At 48.4% G+C, this 21,499-nt stretch overlaps 3 protein-coding genes across 6 annotated transcripts in view; 2 read left to right on the top strand and 1 right to left on the bottom strand.

Annotated features, from left to right (window-relative positions):
- The window catches only part of Znf318 (zinc finger protein 318), a 74,487-nt gene extending 69,552 nt beyond the window's left edge, over positions 1-4,935 (top strand). For both annotated transcript variants that reach the window (XM_045157836.1, XM_045157835.1), the window contains one exon: positions 4,584-4,935. In XM_045157836.1, the coding sequence (XP_045013771.1) occupies positions 4,584-4,706 (123 nt within the window). In that variant the 3' untranslated portion in view covers positions 4,707-4,935. The remainder of the gene's footprint in view (positions 1-4,583) is intronic.
- Positions 4,936-10,241: 5,306 nt separating this feature from the next.
- Crip3 (cysteine rich protein 3) lies at positions 10,242-12,959 on the top strand. 2 transcript variants are annotated; one of them, XM_004649473.2, is made up of 8 exons: positions 10,242-10,285; positions 10,567-10,661; positions 11,058-11,115; positions 11,215-11,343; positions 12,044-12,115; positions 12,246-12,340; positions 12,410-12,467; positions 12,629-12,959. In XM_004649473.2, the coding sequence occupies exons 1-8, from the start codon at positions 10,243-10,245 to the stop codon at positions 12,688-12,690; spliced, it is 612 nt and encodes a 203-aa protein (XP_004649530.1). In that variant the 5' UTR covers position 10,242; the 3' UTR covers positions 12,691-12,959. The 2 variants fall into 2 exon arrangements, with proteins under 2 accessions (XP_004649530.1, XP_045013773.1); XM_045157838.1 differs by lacking the exon at positions 11,215-11,343.
- Positions 12,960-13,316: 357 nt separating this feature from the next.
- On the bottom strand, positions 13,317-19,495 carry Slc22a7 (solute carrier family 22 member 7). Of its 2 annotated transcripts, none has more exons than XM_004649736.2 (10): positions 19,103-19,495; positions 18,398-18,501; positions 18,103-18,257; positions 17,827-17,995; positions 16,056-16,179; positions 15,626-15,735; positions 15,045-15,259; positions 14,841-14,949; positions 14,035-14,241; positions 13,317-13,685 (listed from the first exon to the last, which is right to left on the bottom strand). In XM_004649736.2, the coding sequence occupies exons 1-10, from the start codon at positions 19,493-19,495 to the stop codon at positions 13,640-13,642; spliced, it is 1,632 nt and encodes a 543-aa protein (XP_004649793.1). In that variant the 3' UTR covers positions 13,317-13,639. The 2 variants fall into 2 exon arrangements, with proteins under 2 accessions (XP_004649793.1, XP_045013477.1); XM_045157542.1 differs by having other exon boundaries at positions 13,639-13,673.
- Positions 19,496-21,499: the final 2,004 nt, after the last annotated feature.

The following is a 21,499-nucleotide window of genomic DNA, read 5'->3' as shown; positions in this document are numbered from 1 at the left end:
AGAAACCATAGATTTAACTCCAAAAGGTGCCTTTTTACAAAAGCTTACAGGAGCTGGGTGTGGTGGGACACGCCTTTAATCCCAGCACTGGGGTTCAGAGGTAGGAAGATCCGCTGTGAGTTCAAGGCCACCCTGAGACTACATAGTGAATTCCAGGTTAGCCTGGGCTAGAGTGAAACCCTACCTTGAAAAACAAAACAAACCTTAAAGCTTACAGGGCTGCAAAGATGACTCAGCAGTTAAAGTTACCTGCTTACAAAGCCTACTGCCAGGGTTCAATTCCCTAGTACCTAGGTAAGCCAGACACACAAAATGACACATGTATCTGGGTTTCATATACAGCGACATGAAGCCCAGGTGCACTCATTACTTCCTCTCAAACGAAAAATGTTTAATTTGTTTTCAAAAAATAGCTTAAACCTAGATGGCCTTCAGAGAGAGAGTCTTTTCTCCAGAGAACTATTTCCTCCCTGTTGTGGTCAGTTATCTGCAGGAATATAGGGGAATATTAGAATTTAAAATACCAGGCGTGGTCGTGCACATCTTTAAATCCCAGCACTCAGAAGGCAGAAGTAGGAGGATTGCTGTGAGTTTGAGAGTAGCCTATAGAGTGAGTCAGCCTGGCGAGAGTGAGACCCTACCGTGAAAAACCAACAATTAATAAAAATTAATAAAATTAATAAAAATTAAAATTATGCTGATTTTTAGCCTGTTTTAGTTTAGACAGGTAGGGCTGGAGTGACTTTATGCCTAAACATTCTCATATAATTTCAGGGTTTCTTTCAAATTTGCCTACCATTCTGGGGCTTTTTTGTTGTCATTTAGAATGTTCACTTGTAAGAGTTGAGAGAATCACATTCTGCATAAGACAGCTTTTAGGATTCCATGGTTTGGGCAGGGAGTATTACTGAGTTCTTTTTTCATCAGTGACATCTAGCTTTGGAGCATATTCAAGGGAACATGGCTAAGGAAGAACAGAACTCTAACCTGGTAGTTGGTACTTAGAAACGGCATATTTCTTCTATTCACTGCAACACTAGGAGATGAGACACAAGCAAGAAATGGACCCTGACCTTTAACATGGCTTATGGTGTGAAAGACCTGTTTTAAATTTCTCAAAACATTAGGAACAGTTCTTACTGAACTTCCTCAGCAGTGAGAAGAAGTTATCAGCAGTTATGTCTAAAAGTGAGCAAATACCTCACTAAGTTGTACAAACTGCTCCCTAAAAATTCCTGTTTGTTTTATAAGTAAAGGTTTCCTGCCTTATAAACCATCTTCTAGTAACAGCATTTCATACTCTTAGTATTTAATATTATCAGTAGTTATTTAATTACAATTTAATAATTTTCTGTTAGTACTGCTGATCAATATAGTAAGATACTTTCATCTTACCATATGCCACTTCATCTCTTAACAAATCAAAAAGTCAGAGTTAGTGTTCAGTAGTGGAGTCCGTCAGTATACATGTCTGTCAGAGTGCCAGTTTCTGAGACTGAGAAAGACGGGTAAATATTCAGGGCAGTAAGGACACCGTATATGTGTGTGGATTTAAGTGGCTTCAGAGAGGAGATAGCCTATAGTAGAATTATTACATTTTTGGTGGCTTTGTTTTGTAGCTAATATTTCTAAAGCAGTGGAACTTCACACCTTAAAGCTTTTGTCTACTAGGTCTAGGATGAGATCCTAAGTAAAATCTTTATTAGCCACTTAAAAATATTTTTATTTTCAAGCAGAGAAAGAGAATGGTTGCACCAGAGCCTCCAGACATTACAAACTCCACACACATGTGCCACTTTGTGCATCTGGCTTTACGTGGGTGCTGGGGAATTATACCTGGGTCTTTGGGCTTTGCAGGCAAGTGCCTTAACTGCTGAGCTGTCTCTCCAGCCCTGTTTATCAGTAATTTATATGAGAACATAGATGTGGAAATGTGGGATTCTAAGCACATTTCCATTTAGTTTAATTTTGCAATTATGTTTATATGATTTTGTTTTTGGGGGGGGTGGGTGGCATTGAGGCAGGGTCTCACTGTAGCCCAGGGTCACTTGGAATTCATTATATAGCATAGAGTGACAACTGTAACAATCTTCACGCCTCAGCCTTCTAATCCCACATGCTGGGATTATAAGCATGTGTCACCCCTTTTAATCCATATACACTTTTGGAAAAAAAAACATTCACAAATGTGTGTTCATGCTGAAATACCTAACATTATTGTAATTTTACATTTATGTGTTTCTTTGACTAACATGTTCTGTGCAACTATATTATAAATTCTCTAGAGAAACTCCTCTTTGATTACTATGTCCCCCACCCCTGCAATCATTGTATTCATAGTCATGGTTTCCTAGCACAGAGGATACTAAATAAAAAACATTGCCAGGTGTGGTGGTGCACGCCTTTAATCCCAGTCTTTGGGAGGCAGAAGTAGGAGGATCATGAGGATCATGAGTTTGAGGCCACCCTGAGACTACACAGTGAATTCCAGGTCAGCCTGAGTTAGAGTGAAACTCTACCTCAAAAAACAAAACAAAAAAATTTCTCTGAGGTAGGGTCTCACTCTAGCCCATGCTGGCCTGGAATTCACTCTGTAGTCCCAGGCTGCCCTCATCTCACAGTGATCCTCCTACCTCTGTTTCCTGAGTGCTGAGATTGAAAGTGTGTGCCACCATGCCTGGTTGAAAAAGAATTGGTGAAATAACAGCTGTTTTTTACTAACTGCTTGTTAATAGTGAGCACTTGGTGAGTTATGACCTGTGGATTGTTGGTTGTATCTGCTGGAATTTAGTACTCATCTGTGCCTATGTCCTGGGTCTCCAGCAGCTAGTGTAGATCAAGGTTGCCAGTGCTTTCTTCATTTCAGCTGGGCTCTTAGGAAAGAAACTAGGATGGGAAGAAGGGGGATAGACTAAGCTTACAGTTTGCAAAAAGAAGAAAGAAAAAGATTTTGAAGGGCTTTGACTTTCAAATGGCCCCTTTTCTCCTTTCAGTCTGATAAAAGCCAGCCAGATGCCAACTCTCTTGATTTGGCTAAAGGAGCAATTCAACTTTTTTTTTTTTTTTTTTTTTTTTTGTGGGGGTGGAGGTAGGGTCCTGCTGAGGCTAACCTGGGATTCACTCTGTAGTCTCAGGGTGGCCTTGAACTCAACAGTGATCCTCCCCCTCCTGCTGGGATTAAAGGAGGCATGAACCACCATGCCTGGCTCATTTCTTAAATTCTTTTTTGTTATTGTTTGTTTTGTTTTTGAGGTAGGGTCTTGCTGGAGCTTAGGCAGACCTGGAATTCACTATGTAGTCCCAGGCTGGCCTCAAACTCACAGCAATCCTCCTACCTCTGCCTCCCAAATGCTGGGATTACAGGTGTGCCACCATGCCTGGTTTCACTTTCATCTTTAAAAATGTTTTATTTATGAATGGCAAGCAAACATATGGGTTGTCTGAGGCCTCTTGCCACTACAAACCAACCACAAACTCATGAGCCACATTGTGCATCTGTCTTTATGTGGGTCCTGGGGAATTGAACCCCAGCTCAATGGCTCTGCAGTCAAGTTTCTTTAACTGCTGAAGCATCTCCCCAGCCCTCAATTAAATTTTTGAACGGAAATAAAAATCACAGGTTATCTTATAGGAGTGCTTTTTTTGTGTGTGTGTTTCAACCTTCTGATGATAAAAATGTATTTTAGGGCTGGAGAGATGGCTTAGTGGTTAAGGTGCTTGCCTGTGAAGCCTAAGAACCCCAGGTTTGATTCCCCAGTACCCCAAAGCCAATGCACATGGTGGCTCATGCATCTGGAGTTCATCTGCAATGGCTAGAGGTCCTGGTGCACCTGTTCTCTCCCTTTCTCTTTGTAATAACTTAAAAATAAAAAATTAAAATGCATTTTACATAAAATATTTTACACATGTAAAATATATATACATGCACACATGTATGCAAAGTATTTATACCAAGATTATCTGGTACAATAGAATTTATAAGCCAGGGTTTTATTTATTTCCTACTCATTGCATTGTTAACTTCTGTCATCTGCTTTCTGTCAGCACAAAAGGATCCTGCTGCTTGTCCCTGAAGACTTCCTAACTTATCCCCCATTGATGCCAGGGCAATATGCCTTCTTCAAGAATCTCCAGCCATTCTTTTTCTGTCTCCTCCTCCTTCCCTTCTTGTGTCCCTGCCTTCATTGAGCTGATTGTGCCTGTCAACTAATGTTTTCAAGCACTTGGGCACTGAATAATAAAAATAAGACACTTATCTTCACAAAGCTAATTTTAACACAGGTAAACAAAAGACATCAGCTTTTGTTCCATACAGTAGAATAGAAGATAATGCATATCTGGATGTAATAACTTGAAGGCTTTTGTTCCATTCATGGACAGTCAAGCAAGAAAGGAATTTTGTTGGGGAGGGGGGGAAGTATGCTTAAGTGAATGAGCAGGATGAAAACACAAACGAGATTACATAATGAGGAAACATAAGTTCTTTTCACTCTCATAGTCTATATGCTAAGATTCCATTCAGCCTTCCTATATAAAAATGATTTTGATCACATTGTTACCCACTCACCTTCCTTTCTTTTCAGAGGCAATTCCAGAAGTCTTCAGATTTTCGAAAGGAAGGATTGCAGCAGACATTTTGGCTCCAGGAAGGCAGAGATCAAAGCCACAAAGATCATGGAAATGATGAGCGCCCTCACGGCCAGTAGGCAGTCACCTTTAGGGTCTGGCTTGCAGAAGGTGGGTAAGGCTATTTGGGGCTGTCTGGGTTGTGGAGAAATCCCTTTAATTTTAGCTGCCAGGAAATGGGTAGGTGAATGAGTAAATATGTGTATTCTGTATCTTTGTACCAGTAAAGTATGTATGGACATAGAGTGTGTATATTTTAGACTTACCACACCATACCTCATTTAGCACCAAATAAATCATTAAACTTTATCTCTCATTTTGTGCTGTGGTACTTACGTTAAAATTGTGGGCTTTAAATCTTTAAAAAACAAACTGTGGACTTAAGACTTCCCATGCTTTCTGGGCCATGTGCCCCAATTTCCCCAGCAAGTGGACATGTATTTTGGCTCTAGTTTCCCTTTCTGGCCCATGTAGGAATAAAGGTAAGATTGGGTATGGCCTAAAGGAATGGATACAAGAATACAAGATACAGGGCTGGAGAGATGGCTTAGCAGTTAAGCACTTGCCTGTTAAGCCTAAGGACCCCGGTTCAAGGCTCGTTCCCCTAGGACCCACGTTAGCCAGATGCACAATCGTTTTTAGTGGCTGGAGGCCCTGGCACACCCAGATTCTCTCTCTCTCTTTCTCTCTCTGTCGCTCTCAAATAAATAAATGACAAAAAAAAAATTAAAACATTTAAAAAGAGAATACAAGATACAAAAGGAAGGAGTGGCAGTTGCAAACAGGATGTTGGAAAAACCCTGTGATATGAGACTTTTTGTCCCTCATAAATACAGTGAAGTATGTGGTTCCCAGGAGCAGACAGGGATCACTGCAAATGGCCAAGGAAATGCCTTGTACTATGTCCATTTAAAGTTCAGGTCAGAGCTGACCATCATGGTTCACACCTTTTATCCCAGTGCTTAGGAGGCTAAGGTAAGGGAATCACCATGAGTTTGAGGCCAGCCTGGGCTACAGGGTTCTAGATCAGCCTGCATTAGAGTGAGACCCTACTCTAATATTTAAAAAAACAGGGCAGGAGAGATAGCTTAGCAGTTAAGATGCTTGCCTCAGAAGCCTAAGGCTCACTTCCCCAGTACCCACATAAGCCAGATGCATAAGTTGGTACATGTATCTAGAGTTTGTTTGCAGTGGCTAGAGGCCCTGGCATACCTGTTCTCTTTCTCTGTCTCTCAAATAAATAAAATGCCAGTAGTACTTCTTTTATACCCTTGTGTACTTGAAACTAGACTCAGTAGCACAGTGGAAATGAGAATCAAGGCCCAATAAAACAGCTTAACCTCATCTTTTAAACTCAGATTAATTTAAATCTGATCTGCCACAGTTCCATATTTATCCATGAAACTGTTCATGGTTTGTAAATCCAGTTACTTTTAGGTTACTTTCCATATCTGTGGTTTTGATAACTCTTGGGGATACTTATAATGTAATAAATATTTATAAATATATAACCAAACCCATCAGGATAAAAAGTAAAGGTGAAACACCCTTCCAGGCTGCTTGCTACTGAGATTACCTTAGTGAGGGACTACTCACTTCTGAGGCATGACCTTGTAGACATAGCACTGTAAACAACCTGGTGCCAAAGCTGCCAGCACTGTCATCCTCACTTCCTCCAGCCCCAGATTTACTTCTTGTCAGCTGTCACATTCTGCCCAAGGACAGTCAAAGGTGTCGTCAAAAGCTTTCATCTCAAATGATGATTCACGGTTATATTCCAGCCCATTTTGCTGCTTAGACCTCCATTCTAGGTGGTTTTTAAAGTTCATATACTGATCTGGAGGAAAAGAACTGTTTGTTTATTTGTTTACTTATTGCTTAGTTTACTTGAGAGGGTGAGAGGAGAGACACAGCATGGGCTCACCCAGGGCTTCCTAACACTTCAAACTCCAGAGGCATGCTCCCTCTTCGGTATCTGGCTTTATGTGGATACTGGGAATTGAACCCAGGCTGGCAAGCTTCACAGGCAAGTGCCTTTAACCATGTAGCCAATTCCCCAGCTCCAGAACATTTTAATATTTTTCCATGGGATTTTATTTGACAGAGAAGGAGGGAGGGAGGGAGAGAAAGAGAAAATGGGCGCACCAGAACCTTCAGCCACTACAGACAAACTCAAGATGCATGCGCCACCTTGTGCATCTGGCTTACGTGGGTCCTGGAGAATTGAGCCTTGAACCAGTAGGCTTCACAGGCAAGCACCTAACCGCTAAGCCATCTGACCAGGCCTCACACCTGTAATCTTAGCACTCAGCAGGCTGAGGTAGGTACTCCTCCCCACACACCATCTGTTCAAGGCTGGCTTGCGCTAGAGGGAGATTGCCTCAGAAAAACCAAGTTGGGTTTGGTGGTGCACGTTTAATCCCAGCACTCAGAACAGAGGCAGAGGTAGGATTGCTGTGAGTTTGAGGCCACCCTGAGACTACATAGTGAATTCCAGGTCAGCCTGAGCTAGAGTGAGACCCTACCTTGGGGGGGGGTCAAAATTTCAATTTTTTTTTTTTTTTTTTTTTTTTTGTTTTTCGAGGTAGGGTCTCACTCTGGTCCAGGCTGACCTGGAATTCACTATGTAATCTCAGGGTGGCCTCAAACTCATGGCAATCCTCCTACCTCTGCCTCCCGAGTGCTGGGATTAAAGGCATGCACCACCACGCCCAGCTTAAAATTTCAAATTTTGGTAGGGATTACATCAATCTGTATATTGCTTTGGATTGTATTAGGATTAGCAATATTAAGTCTTATAATCATTAATATGAAATAGTTCTCACTTAAGTCTTTTATTACTTTTGTAATATTTTTAAGAGATTAAAAAAAAATTATTTGGGCTGGAGAGATGGCTTAGCAGTTAAGCACTTGCCTATGAAGCCTAAGGACCCCAGTTCAAGGCTCAATTCCCCAGGACCCAAATGAGCCAGATGCACAAGGGGGCGCACGTGTCTGGAGTTCGTTTGCAGTGCCTTGAAGCCCTGGCACGCCCATTCTCTCTCTCTCCCTCTGCCTCTTTCTCTCTCTGTCACTCTCAAATAATAAAGAAAAAAAATTTAAAAAAACATATTTTCAAAATTTATTTATTTGAGAGAGAGAGAATGGGCATGCCAGGGCCTCTAGCCACTGCAAATAAACTCCAGATGCATGTGCCACCTTGTGTATCTGGCTTATGTGGGTATTGGGAAATCGAGCCTGGGTCCTTAGTCTTCACAGGCAAGTACCTTAACTGCTAAGCCACCTCTCCAGCAATATGTGTTTTTTTTCCAAGGTAGGGTCTCACTCTTGTCCTGGCTGACCTGGAATTCATTCTGTAGTCTTAGGTGATCCTCCACCTCTGCCCCCTAGAGTGCTAGTATCAAAGGCATGTGGCACCATGCCCAGCCAGCTCAAAGTGTTTTTTTTCCCCTCCCTAAGTAGCTTTTAAAAAAAAATTTTAGAGCTAGGAAGATGGCTTAGAGGTTAAGGTACTTGCCTGCGAAGCCTAAGGACCCACGTTCAACTCTGTAGGTTCCATGTAAGCCAGATGTACAAGGTGACGTAAGTGTTCAAGGTCGCACATGCATACAAGGTGGCACACGTGTCTGGAGTTTGATTATAAAGGCTGAAGGTCCTGGTGTGCCAATTCTGTTTCTCTCTTCTTCTATCCATCCCTCCCTCTCTCTCACACACACACATTTTTAAAAAGTCCAGTCTGTTGGGGTTGCTTCAAAAAAATAATATTTTTAAAAATGTGTGTATGTGAAGATCAGAATATAACTTTGGTGTTAGTCCTTTCTTACCTTGTTTGAAGTAGGATCTCTTGTTGTGTTTTGCCACTACAAAGGCCAGAGTAGTTGATCCATGCACTTAAGGATTCTCCTAATTCCTCCTCTTATTGAAATTACTGGCACATGGGCCACTGCTTTACGTGGCTTTACTTGGATGTTGAGGACATGATCTTGAGTCATGAGGCTTGCACAAGAAGTGTTTTTAACCACTGAACTATCTCCCCAGGTCCAGTGTTGTATAGTGCTTTTGTATGTCTTTTATCTCCAAAGTTATTAAATTTATCCTAGTTATTTTATTCTTTTTCATTTATTTTTTTGAGGTAGAGTCTCACTCTAGCCCAGGCTGACCTAGTCTCAGGGTAGCCTCAAACTCACAGTGATCCTCCTACCTCTGCCTTCCAAGTGCTGGGATTTTCTTTTTTACTTTATTATAAATGTAATTATTTTCTTATAGCTTAGTGGTAGAGCACTTGCCTAGCATGCCAAAGGCCATTAGTTTGATTCCCTAGCACCACAAGGAAGAAAAAAAAATCCACAAAGTAGATGTAATTGTTTTCTTGATTTCTTTTCAGAATACTGGTTGCAGACATAGAGAAACACTAATTTTCATGTTTTTATCTTCACTGGATTCATTTTTCTATTCAAGTAGTTTTTGCATAACTTCACTAGGAGTTTTATGTACATAGGATCATGTCATCTGAAAATAGGGACAGTTTCACTTCTTTACATTTTTTTATTTTGTTTTTGTTTTGTTTTTCCAGGTAGGGTCTCACTGTAGTCCAAGCTGCCCCGGAATTCACTGTGGAGTCTCAGGGTGGCCTTGAATTTACGACGATCCTTCTACCTCTGTCTCCCTAGTGCTGGGATTAAAGGCATGTGCCTTCCAGCCCATGTTTTTGCTTTTTAGATTAGAAAAGGTCTTGTGTATCCCAGGCTAGCCTTAAACTGGCTAGGTAGCTGAGGATGGTCTTGAATGTCTAATCTTCCTGCTTCTACCTCCCAAGTACTGGGATTATAGACATGTGCCTCTACACCCAGTTTTATGCTGTTATCATATTTCTTTTCTTTCTTTCTTTTTTTTTGTGTGTGTGTGTGTGGTCTGCTCTGGCTCTCTCTAGTTCAAGCTGACCTGGAATTTTACTATGTAGTCTGAGAGGTTTAACACATTTTAAATCTTTTAAGTTAAGAATATGTGACTGCTATTTGTCTTATTTATTTATTTATTTATCTTATTTATCTATTATCTTATACTTTCAAATTTAATATATATTATAACTATATGAACAAACAATTGATTGTATGTAAGACTCCAAACTGAGTCCTGCATTTAAGGAACCCAAGATACTGATAGCTACTGCTGTACAGCGGGCTCTGCCAGGCATTGTTTAGATGCTCGGCAGGTGTTAACTCATGCAGTTCTCCTAACAGTCCTGTGAGGTAGACTGTCACCATGACACTCACAGTGCAGACAAGACAGTGAAGGCAGAGGGAGAGACGCAGATGGGCTTCAGAGGATGTCCCACCCCTTCATACCTTTTTTTCTCAACAACCCAGACGCTATAACCATTTAAGCAAGTGTATTCCTGGTTCTAATACCTCCCAATCTTCAGCCTACTCTCCTTTGAATGTCCCTTGAAGTGAGGAGAAATCGGCTTCTGTCCCCCAGGTGGGATGATTTTAAATTTCTGTGCCCAATCAACACCCACAGTGGGCTCAAAGCCATTCAGTGGGCGGAGCTGGCAGAGGGGTGGAACATTGCAGCTGCCAGGGAGGCAGTGTGTGCTGGGCTGTCCCAGGAGGAACCATGAGCTGGACTTGCCCGCGTTGCCAGCAGCCTGTTTACTTCGGTGAGGCCAAGACTCAGGAGGGGTAAAGTTGGAATGAGTGTGAGCTGTTTCATTCTCTGGAACAGATATGTGTGTGCATGCATGTGTGTGCATGTGTGTGTATGTGCTCACCTTTCCTCTGAGAGTTCAGTAAGCCATGTTACACCTGGGTGGGCTGGAGCTATACTAGGGAGACACTTCTTTGTCTCCAGGAAACAAGGCTGGCAGGGCTGGTTCTCCCAAAGGGCTGAAGGGGCAAAAGGAGGGTGTCTTGCAGCCGGTCTCCATCTTTTCCCCAACAGCTGAGAAAGTGAGCTCCTTGGGCAAGAATTGGCACCGCTTCTGCCTGAAATGTGAGCGTTGCCACAGCATCTTGTCTCCCGGTGGGCACGCAGAGGTGAGGCCTGGCCACAGTGCACGGCCCTTGGTCACTGTCCCCACCCCACCAGTGTGCAATCTCAGCCCGTAAGCCTGCCAACGGCAGCCTCAGTAGACAGCCTTAGGGCCTCTCACTTGGTGGGGTTCATGCCAGCCAGGACTTAGGGAGCCTCAGTTGTGCTGTGACCTCATGGCTCTGGGAATGTTGAATGAGCAGCATTGTTCCCCACCTGCTCTTGCTGTCCCCCTGGACTACAGTGGCAATTCCAGCAAGACCAGTATATCATCCACCCCTTCCAGCCCCACCAGACCAGTCTAGGGGCCACATGCACCTGGCAGCCTATATTAGGGAAGGCTTGTGCACCATGCCCTTTGGTACTGAATGACCCCTTCCTTCTGCTGTGCTTGTGCCCAGCACAACGGGAGGCCATACTGCCACAGGCCTTGCTATGGGGCTCTCTTTGGACCTAGAGGTAAGTACCAGCCTAGAAGGGGGCAGAGGTCCCAGAGCTCTCCCTGTGGCTAGCAACTAGGGCCAATCTGATCTCCTGTCCTGGGTCTTCTCTCTGCAGGGGTGAACATTGGTGGTGTGGGCTGCTATCTCTACAATCTTCCCCCCACCTCCCCTGCCAGCATTTCCCTCAGCCCCAGCAACTTCAGCCCCCCCAGGCCGAGGACTGGCCTCCCCCATGTCAAGAAAAGTAAGTGAGGCTAAGCCTCAGCTATCCCTGCTCTTCTTCCTGACCCTTGGGCTGCCGCAGAAGCTAGGTCCTGCAGGCCGGCAGTTCTACCCTGCCCCCGGCCCACCATCCTACAGCTTGCTCTTGGCAAAGTCTTCTCTGTCTGCAGCTCTCCTTTAAAATAATCTCTCCTGTAAGCTGCTGAACTTAAGAGGTAAATTGGGGAGATGGCATGAGCATCCTCATTTTACTTGTGAGGCAACTGAAGTCCAGAGAGGACACATCACTTTGTACAGTCACACTGTTTATTGGAGCAAAGCTGGCCTGGAACTCAGGTCTCTTCTCTGGTCCAGAGCCATGTAGGAAAACCTATGAGGAAGTGGTCATGGGATGGGGTCAATCCCTCATATTCCTCAACTTCTCTGGTTCCTGTTCCTTACTACCTCCTGGAATGGGCAATGACACCATGCTCCCCAAACATCTGACACCTGTGCCCTGGCCAGCTCCTGTGTCAGCTCAGGTTTCCTGAGGATTGAGTTGCTAACAGTGTACACCCTGAGAAGATGACAGGAAAGCAGGTGGTCCATCGTGAAGATAACGGCGGGGCAGAGGGGCTCTCCTCCTGGATCGAGGAGGGAACCCTGAGATTAGTGGGCTTGGGGGAAAGATAGTGCCATGTGCAGGCCACCACAGCCCTAGCCAGGGTGTCTTCCCCTTAAAGGCCCTCCCCACATGAAGACATTCACTGGGGAGACCTCGCTGTGTCCTGGCTGTGAGGAGCCTGTCTATTTTGGTAAGGGACAATGGAAAGCATGGGCAAGGAACACTGGGTGGGCAAGAGTGGGCAGGAGGATGATCCAAGGCAGGTGGGTCTTCCTGCCCTGCCTCTAGAATGAGGAACGACCACTCCTCTCCACCACCAGCTGAGAAGGTGATGTCTCTGGGCAGAAATTGGCACCGACCCTGCCTGAGGTGCCAGCGTTGCCAGAAGACCTTGACTGCTGGGAGTCATGCTGAGGTGAGCAGGGCAGGGATGGGTTAGACTGGGAGGAAGAGAACTGGGCTAAGATTCTCTTTCCGTTTCCAGCATGATGGCGTCCCCTACTGCCACATCCCCTGCTATGGCTACCTGTTTGGCCCCAAAGGTTGGCAGCCCCACCCCAGACCCCAGACCTAAAGTATAATACTCTGTGGGGGATGTCTGGACAACTTCCCTTGTAGTCAAGCATCCCAGGTTCCTCCCAACTCCCTCCATTCCTTAACTAGCCTCTCCTCAAGTCCTTGGTGATAGGGTTCTCTCTCTCAGGTGTGAACATTGGCGATGTGGGCTGCTACATCTATGATCCAGTGGAGATAAAATCTAAATGAGCCAATCACAGAAGAGGTCACCCTATTTGGGGCTTTCTACCATCTTCTCCATGATCCAGTGGAAGCTCTGGAATTCCTCAGTCCCTTGGGATGGGGGAAGGTGGGATCCTGGGGGCTTTGGACCTATGCTCTGCAGTAGGCCAGAGACTTTCTCTGCCAATTCTTCCCTCTCCCGTACCTATCTCGACAGGGAGCATATGCAGCCCACTGTGGTCATCTCCTGGCCTTCGCAGTCCCTCTGCCAGCAAACTCTGCAGCTTCCACATGCTCATCAAACTTGTTTGTTTGCCTCAGCTCTCTGGCTTCTCTAATAAAATGTTGGCTCTCATGCCTTCAGCTCTTCTTTAGCATGAAGACTAGACAATGAGCCAGGGTGGGGTAGGGAGCATCCTGCAGAGTGCCTCAGAGGTCACAGCATGAGCCATGGCAACAAAAGCATTATTTCCTGGTCCTTTGAACCTGGTATTGGGGAGCACCTAGCAGTAAGCATGAACAGCATGCCCACCACCAGCCTAGTGAGTACTAGGATAGCCGTCACTAGCACTGTCCAGAATCTCCTTGTTCAGTTTCAGCATGACAACAGATCCCATGGGAAGGTTCTATTATCTATTTGGGAGATAAACAGACTTGAGACCAGAGAGGGACATAGCCTGGGGTCACACAAAATGAGTGGCAAAGCTAGAGTAAGAGCCCAGGGCCAGTTCCATGGCTTCCTATCTAATGGGCTTCCCAAATCTCCTCACTGCTGCCCCAACCCAGGAGAATCAGCCATGAGGATGCCCAGAATCTCCACTGCATTCTGGGATGTCCTGTTGCTGGAGACTGAACAGTCAAGGCTGGATGGGCACAGGCAGAGGGCACCAGCGGTAGAGGGGCTTGTCCTGGTCACAAGGGTCTCCTGTCGGCCCCTCCTGCGAAGCTTCCGTGGAGGTGTCTGTCCCTGTTCCACTCAGTTCTGGGCCTGCATCTCTTCCTCTTGAACACTGGACAGGGCACTGGGGAAGAAGGAGTCCAGAGCATGGTGGGCTTCAGTCCTGGGGCCTACCGCCCCATTAGGGCTAGCTCAGGGCTCTCCCAGTTCCTGACAGAAGCATACATACTCCTAAGTGACTCCACATTTGTGGGCGCTACTGGGTGTGCACGTTGTGTGTCTTCCTGATCATCTTTAGTATTTGTGCGTACAGAAATCTGTGCTCTTATCCACACACTGTACACCCCAGGATATGCACCTTGAGACACCTGTATACACCCACAGGCCAAGTATCGTTATGCAGCTCTCTTCCCTTCTGCATCTTCAGGTGCCAGGGACCTGAGCACCTGCATGCCCAGGAGTCCCATACACACCTCTTCCTTTCCACGTCCTGGATTGTCTCTGGGAGCTGTGCCGTCCTTGTCTCTGGCAACAGGAGGGTAGTGCCGGCAGCCAGCAGAGCTGTCCCTCCATAAGCAATTTTGGGCAGCGACACCCACACTTCATCCAGCAAGCCTGCCAGTGGGGCCAAAGAGCCCCCAAGCCGGCCCACCAGTGCAGCAAGCCCCAGCCCCGTTTGTCTGTTAAGAGAAAGGATAAGGGAGGCACCTGCTTCTCCCATCTATTTGGGGTCATGCCTCAAAGGGTCCCTAGCCCCTGCTACCCACGTCCCAGACAAATGAAATGTAGGCACCCCCACCCACGCTAGGCCAGAAACTCCCAAGCCAGCACCCACCCGAGCATGACGCCCCTATTCTCACGGCACCTATCAGGTACCGCTAGAAGAAAAGTTACAAGACAGGACGGAAAAGCGGTGGGCAAGCAAGCGTGGGCAGCTGGCGCAGGAGCTGGCATGTTAGGAGACCTACGTCTTGAAGCCAAATGCCCAGCCTGCTTTGCTTCCCTCCTGCCAATAGCTGGAAGGACCCCCAGCCTTGTGTCCAGAGACAAGACCCAAGACCGTTCTGCAGCAATGAATAGCTGAGCAGCATGGAGAACGTTGGACTGTGTTACACACAGTACAGAGATAAAAACCAACCCTTTGCAAAACTTGGGTCAAACCCAGCTTTGATTAGCTCTGTGTCCTGGGCGTGAAGAATGGGGAGGGCAGTGCGCGGCCGTGGCAGCGTGGGCTATGGCAGGTGACCGGCAAGCCCTGCTCCCAGGTCGGTCCTCTCACCTGAGCACGGTAGGGTACAACTCGGAAGTGAACAGGTAGGCCGTGGTGAACGCGGCTTCAGAAAAACTTTTTCCCATCACCACCAGGGCGATGGTCCAGGACTTGGTCTCTGAAGGAAAAGGGGGTAGTCAAGCCCTCCCCGCGCGGGCGGCGAGGCGAGGCGCGGGGCGGGGTGCTGGGCGCCGTCCGCGGCCGCTCGCTCACCGGGGACCGCGAGCATCCGGAGGCCGAAGGTCAGCGCGGCGCCCAGCAGCGTCCCCGCCTCGGTGAGGCGGCGGCCGGCGTAGCGCACCGACCAGAAGACCGCGAGCTTGGAAGGCAGCTCCACGGCTCCGAACAGCAGCTGCGTCTGGTACACGTTCAGCCCCAGCCCGGACAGGTCCAGAGTCAGGCCGTAATAGGAAAAGTTCACGCCAAACCTGAACGGAGTCGCAGTGCCACTCAGGGCCTCCATCCGACCTCCCTGGGTCCGCCTGTCGGGAGGGGAGGGTCTGCAGCCTAGGACCCTCCCCATCACCCTTAATCCCCGAGGGCGCGCCACGTGACGGTGGTCAAAGCGCCTTTCCTCTTTGGAGCAGTCGCGCCTTAGAAACTAGCGGTGGCCCGTTTTACAGAATGCGAGTAAGGAAGTGGCAGAGGCTGAATTTGAACCCCTGCGCCTCTGCTGCTTGTTCTATCTTCTAGCCTCCCAGAGCCACATGCTCTTGGCTGTCAACCTTCTCACACTCAGCCCCTTCCTCTGACCACCCTCACACCACCAGACCCACCAGCTCCCTCCTTGTTACCACATCACCATGCAGCACAGTGAGAGGTGTCGGAGCTGCGGGGTTCGGAACAGGTCCAGGTATGAGGGTCTTCGGACTACCCGTTCCATAGTGGCTACTTTGTTCAGGGCCTAGTGGAGGAGAAAGTGAGGTGGTGGCTTCACAATTGGTCTCAGCAGGTCCCACTGGGTACTTGGGTTCTCTCTTTCCCTCCCTCCTGCCTCCTCTGTCTAGGTTTCTACTTCTCCCTTCTGCAGTCCTGGGGGTGGAGGGACACATGGAGAAAGCTCTGAAGAAAGGATGTGACCCACCAGAGCCAGGCAGAGCTTGGAATGCTTTACTGTAGATCAAATGCTTTTCTTGCTGCATATGGTGGACCTCTGGACAAGAGGTAATTGGTACAAAAGCCTCCCCTCCCCCTCCAAGATATGCTCACACATAGTAACCTCACCTCCTCACTCAGGCTGTCCTGACCCATGTGCCGCCCATTGATCCTGGCACAGCGGAGCAAGTACCTTTGGGCCTCCGCCACACGGCCCTGTGTCAGAAGCCAGCGTGCAGACTCAGGTACCCACCTAGCGGATAAGCCAGAACATCAATCTTGTAAATCACCTCTCCTAATGGCATCCCAGACTGTCATCTCCAGGGTCTTGCTTATGCAATCCCCCCTCTGCTCACAAGGGGATTTCCTCTCCCAAGCCCTCTGCACCTGATGAGCACTTATTCAGACCCAATTTGTAAAATCCACCTATTGGGGCTGGAGGGATAGCTCAGTGGTCAAGGTGCTTGCCTGCAAAGCCTAAGGACCCAGGTTTGATTCCCCAGTACCCATGTAAGCCAGATGCAGAAGGTGGCACATGTGTCTGGAGTTTGTTTGCAGTGGCTAGAGGCCCTGGTGCTCCCACTCTCCCTCCCTCTCCCTCTAGTAAATATATTTTTAAAATCTACTTAGCTGGGCATGGTGGCGCATGTCTTTAAAACCAGCACTTGAGAGGCAGAGGCAGGAGGATCACTGTGAGTTCAAGGCCAGTCTGAGAGTACACAGTGAATTCCAGGTCAGCCTGGGCTCTTAGAGCAGGACTCTACCTCAAAAAAAACAAAAAAAGAGTCAGGCGTGTTGGCTCATTCCTTTAATCCCAGCACAGGAGGCAGAGAAAGGAGGATCACTGTGAGTTTGAGTCCAGCCTGAGACTACATAGTGAATTCCAGGTCAGCCTGGGCTAGAGTGAGACCCTGCCTCAAAACAAACGAACAAACAAAAAGCCATTTCTTGGGGCTGGAGAGATGGCTTAGCAGTTAAGGTTTTTGCTTGCAAGGCCTAACAACCTGGTTTGATTCCCTAGCACCCTGTTAAGCCAGATGCATAATGTGGCACATGCATTTGGAGTTTGTTTGCAATGGCAAAAGGCCCTGGTGCATCCATTCTCTCTCTCTCTGGCCAAGGGTCTTTTTTGTTTGTTTGTTTGTTTGTTTGTTTGTTTTTCAAATTAGGGTCTCACTCTAGCCTAGGCTGACCTGGAACTCACTCTGTAGTTCCAGGCTGGCCTCAAATTTACAGCAATCCTCTTTACTCTGCCTCCCAAGTGCTGGGATTAAAGGTGTGCACTACCATGTCCAGCTTTTCTCTCTCTCTCTTTCTTTCTTTCTTTCTTTCTTTCTTTCTTTCTTTCTTTCTTTCTTTCTTTCTTTCTTTCTTTCTTTCTTTCAGGCAAGCCCAACTGAGTGCCTTTTATTTTATGCTGTGGGCGGGGGGGGGGGCGGGGAGAGAATATTGGCTCTCCAGGGCCTCCAGCCACTGCAATTGAAACCCAGACACATGTGCCTCCTTGTGCGCATGTGTGGCCTTGTGTGCGCTTGCGTCACTGTGCACCTGGCTTATGTGGGGCCTGGAGAGTTGAACACGAGTCCTTAGGCTTTGCAGGCAAGTGCCTTAACCACTAAGCCATCTCTCCAACCCAGTTGTTTTTTTTTTTTTTTTCAAGATAGTCTTAGGTCTACCCTTGAACTCATTGTTAGCTAAGAATGACCTTAAACTTCTGATCTCTGGCTTCCACCTCCCAAATGCTGAGATTACAAACATGCACCACCACACACATTTTATGGGGTGTTGGGGATAGGTCAAGCACTCTACCAACTGAGCTAAGTGCCCCGTTCATCTCTCTGTCTCTGATGAGTTATTTGGTTGCATGTATCTCTCGCACTCAGCTGCTTGCAATCCTCACCAGATGCTGAGGATGCCCGGGACACAAGGCAGGGTGACAGCCAACAGAATCCATCGCCAGTCCCGTATCAGGTACCCAGCCAGTGCCAGCAGCATGACACCGGCTGTCCAGAAGATGGTGCTCAGGACACCGGCTACTGTGCGGTGTTCCACATCCAGCCATTCCAGCTCTAGACCACCGAGTCACCAGAGATAGGAGACTGTTAGCAAGGGTCAAGTGGACCCTCTCCCCCTCCCTCCAGCCATCGGTGGTGTGCCCACGCTTTGCTTGCCTCACCCAGTGGCAACACGATGATGGTGAAACCAGCCAGGGCTAAGCCGGTTAGCGTGCGGAAGACGACAAACATGACGTAGTTGACTGAGGCCGCAGACGCCGAGCTCAGCAGCAGGGTGCTCACGTAGGCCGCCAGCAGAAGCCGGCGCCTCCCAAACCTGCCCAAGGGTCACACAAGGTTCACCCTGTGCAGTGCCCAAGACACAGGTAGACAAGGTCCATCCCCTGACAGGTGGGAAAGACTTCCCCGCACTCCCCCCCCAGCCTACTCCCTTATTTGCCTTGGGCCTCCCTTCACCTGTCCGATAGATATCCATAGACCACAGACCCCAGCAGCACACCGATGAAGAAGAAGGTAGATGTAGCTTTGTTCAGGCCTTTCTGGGTGCACACCAGATCCCACTGCAAGGACAGGTGGATGGGGCCTCTATGGAAATAAGCCCCTCCCCAGATGGCGCCAGCCCCTCCTCTCCCGGACTATGGGGTCTCTGGGTTACTCAGTCACTTCTGTGTCGGAAAATGTTCCCCTTCCCCCGGCTACTCACCTCAGCGTCGTAAGTGGGTGACCTTACCCCTCCCTGGTCCTACACCTCAACCTTTCCCCATGGGTGGTCATGACCCTCCCCCCCAACCCAGAGAGACTTGACTTGCACCCGCACCCATCTCTCGATGGATTATATAAATCCCAGCCCTGGGGTCAGATACAAGGAGGGGACAAGAGGAAGAAAGGCCTCTCACTGCAGAAGCAGCCTTCTCTGCCCCATCTCCTGGAGCTACCGTAGCCCTGCCCTGCTTTCATCAGCTCCCGTGAACAATAGCCACAGCAGCTCCTGCATGTGGACCCCACGTCACAGGCCAAGAACCCAGTGCAGTGCTTGATGTTCTTTGGATCGCAACAGGTGAGTAAATGGAACCTTTCAGTGGTGCCCACCCAACAACCGGCCCCTAGGCAGTGGCCAGGCCCATCCCACACACGCATCCCTCACCCTCTGCGCTTGGGTACCTCGGTCGCAATGGTGGAGGAGAATTCTGAGCGGTCGTACTCCCAGCCCCGAGAGCAAGGTGCTGTGGAGGGTTCACCTTCCAGCTCCCGAGAGCCGCGCGCCTCCCTCCCCAAGGTGGTGTTGAGGAGAGCCTGGGGACGGGCAAAGCGGAGGCAGGAACTAAAGGTGCCATCAGGCTCCCTGGGCAGATGGGCCTCCAGCCACACATCCCGGGAGCTGAGGTTGGCAGGGGCACCAGGCAGGGCACAGTGGTGGGGAGGCACAGCAGCCAGGAAGATGGGCAGGAGGAAATGCAGGGGTAGCAGGACCCGGGGCAGGGCCATCAATACCAGATTGCGCAGCTGAAAAGGCCCAAAGCCACCCACCTTGTCCAGCAATTCCTCAAAACCCATGCTGCCCACCTACCAGCTACCCCTCTCTAGTACCCACACAGCCCAACCTGCTCACCACATAGACCCTTGGACTCTGGGGGAGGGGTCAGAAGGGGATGGACATATTGATGAGTGGAGAGGCTGCAGCCAGAATCCAGCCCTTAGGGGCTGGCTCAGGCCTGTGCCCTCCCAGGCACCCACCTCTCCAGAGATCCTGCCTGGCTGGCCTAGTGCCCGAGGGGGCGGCCCTGCCATCAATTCAGAGGTCCCTGTCTCTGCAGCTCTGAGACTAGCGCACTGAAACTCAGAGACCAGTGTAGGGAAGCTGAGGGCCACCACATTTGGGTCGTAGTCGGTATAAATTAGTGCCTTGGTCAGCCGAGCTCCAAGGCCCCCTTAGAAGAGGTCTCAAAAGCATGGTGCTAACTGTCTTTGCTGCTCTTTGTCCTGTGAAACTTTAGGTCAGCCTTGTATATTTACATCCACAGCCACAGTCTGGCCCACAGCCCAGGATTCAGACCGAAGGCCGCTGCCCTCCCCTCGCCGGGTGCTGGGATCTTTCTGCTAAAACCGCAGGCTTTCTCATATCCCTGCTCCGGAGCGGATGCCTTGGTGTAAGTCACACCTGGAACTGTGCCGGACTCATCCCACACGTCCTCTTCATTCAGGTGATCTTCTCTGTGTCCCATCTTCCTCTTTATTTTTATTTTTATTTTTTTGTTTTTCGAGGTAGTGTCTCACCCTAGCCCAGGCTGACCTGGAATTCACTATGTAGTCTCAGGGTGGCCTTGGACTCAGCGATCGCCCTACCTCTGCCTCCCGATTGCTGGGATTAAAGGCATGGGCCACCACGCCCGGCTCCCATCTTCTTTGCAAGAGCCAGGTGTGTGGAGCATCCCTCTAACCCTAGCATTTAGCGTCCTAGTCAGCTCCATGTTGCTGGGATGAGCTTCCAAGCCAGGCACCATTTCGAGGAAGAACAGGATTTATTTGAAGCTTATAGATCCAGGGGAAGTTCCACTGATGGTGGAAAAGCTGGTCCCCTGTCCAAGGTCCACGCAGAGAGAAATACCACCGCCAGCGCCACAGGCGAGCACACTCTGGAAACCCCAGGCAGAGCTCACACTGCTCTCTTCATACTTTAAGCTAGAATTCCAGATCCGCCCCCAAACACACCTCAGGGCTGGTTCTGCCCGCAGAGGCACCTCCTCCCGCCAGGCTGGAGATGGAAGTTAGAAGCTTTAATAAACACCTGAATCTACTGGGGGTGTGTGGGGGGACATCCATTCAAACTACCACACTGAATTAGGAGGATCATCATGAGTTCAAGGTCAGACTGGGCTAAAGTGAGATTCTGCTTTAAAAAGAGGGGACTGAGTTTGGAGAGGTGGCTCAGCGGTTAAGGTGCTTGCCTGCAGAGCCTAAGGACCTGAGTTTGATTTCCCAGTACTTGTGTGAAGCCAGATGCATAAAGTGCCACATGCGTCTGAAGTTTGTTTGCAGCAGCTGAAAGCCCTGGCATGCTCATTTCCTCTGTCTGCCTCCTATCTCTTGCAAATGAATGAATTTTTTTTTTTTTTGAGGTAGGATCTTGTTCTAGCCCAGGCTTACCTGGAATTCACTATATAGTCTCAGGGTGGCCTTGAACTTGTGGTGATCCTCCTACGTCTACTTCCCAAGTGCTGGGATTAAAGTTAAGTGCCACCATGCCCAGCATAAATATTTTTATAAGGGGAGTGTGCAGAGATGGCTCAGCAGCTAAATGCACTTGCTTGCAAAGCCTGATGGCCTGGGTTCAATTCCCTGTGCCCTCATCCTATGCCTGTCAGTGTATATAAAGCCCTCTTATGCTGGAAAGCCCACCTTTGCCTGGGACCTGCTCCCTCTTGTTTTTATTTATTTATTTGCAAACAGAGGGAGAGAAGAGAGACAGAAAGAATGGGCATGCCAGGGCCTTTAACCCCTGCAAATGGACTCCAGATGCATGTGACACTTTGTGCATCTGGCTTTACATGGGTACTGGGG

The sequence above is a fragment of the Jaculus jaculus genome, chromosome 8 (genome assembly GCF_020740685.1).
Source record: "Jaculus jaculus isolate mJacJac1 chromosome 8, mJacJac1.mat.Y.cur, whole genome shotgun sequence".
Lineage (NCBI taxonomy): Eukaryota > Metazoa > Chordata > Mammalia > Rodentia > Dipodidae > Jaculus > Jaculus jaculus.
Note: the sequence above shows the minus strand (reverse complement) of the source record. Positions and strands in the feature narration are given on the sequence as shown.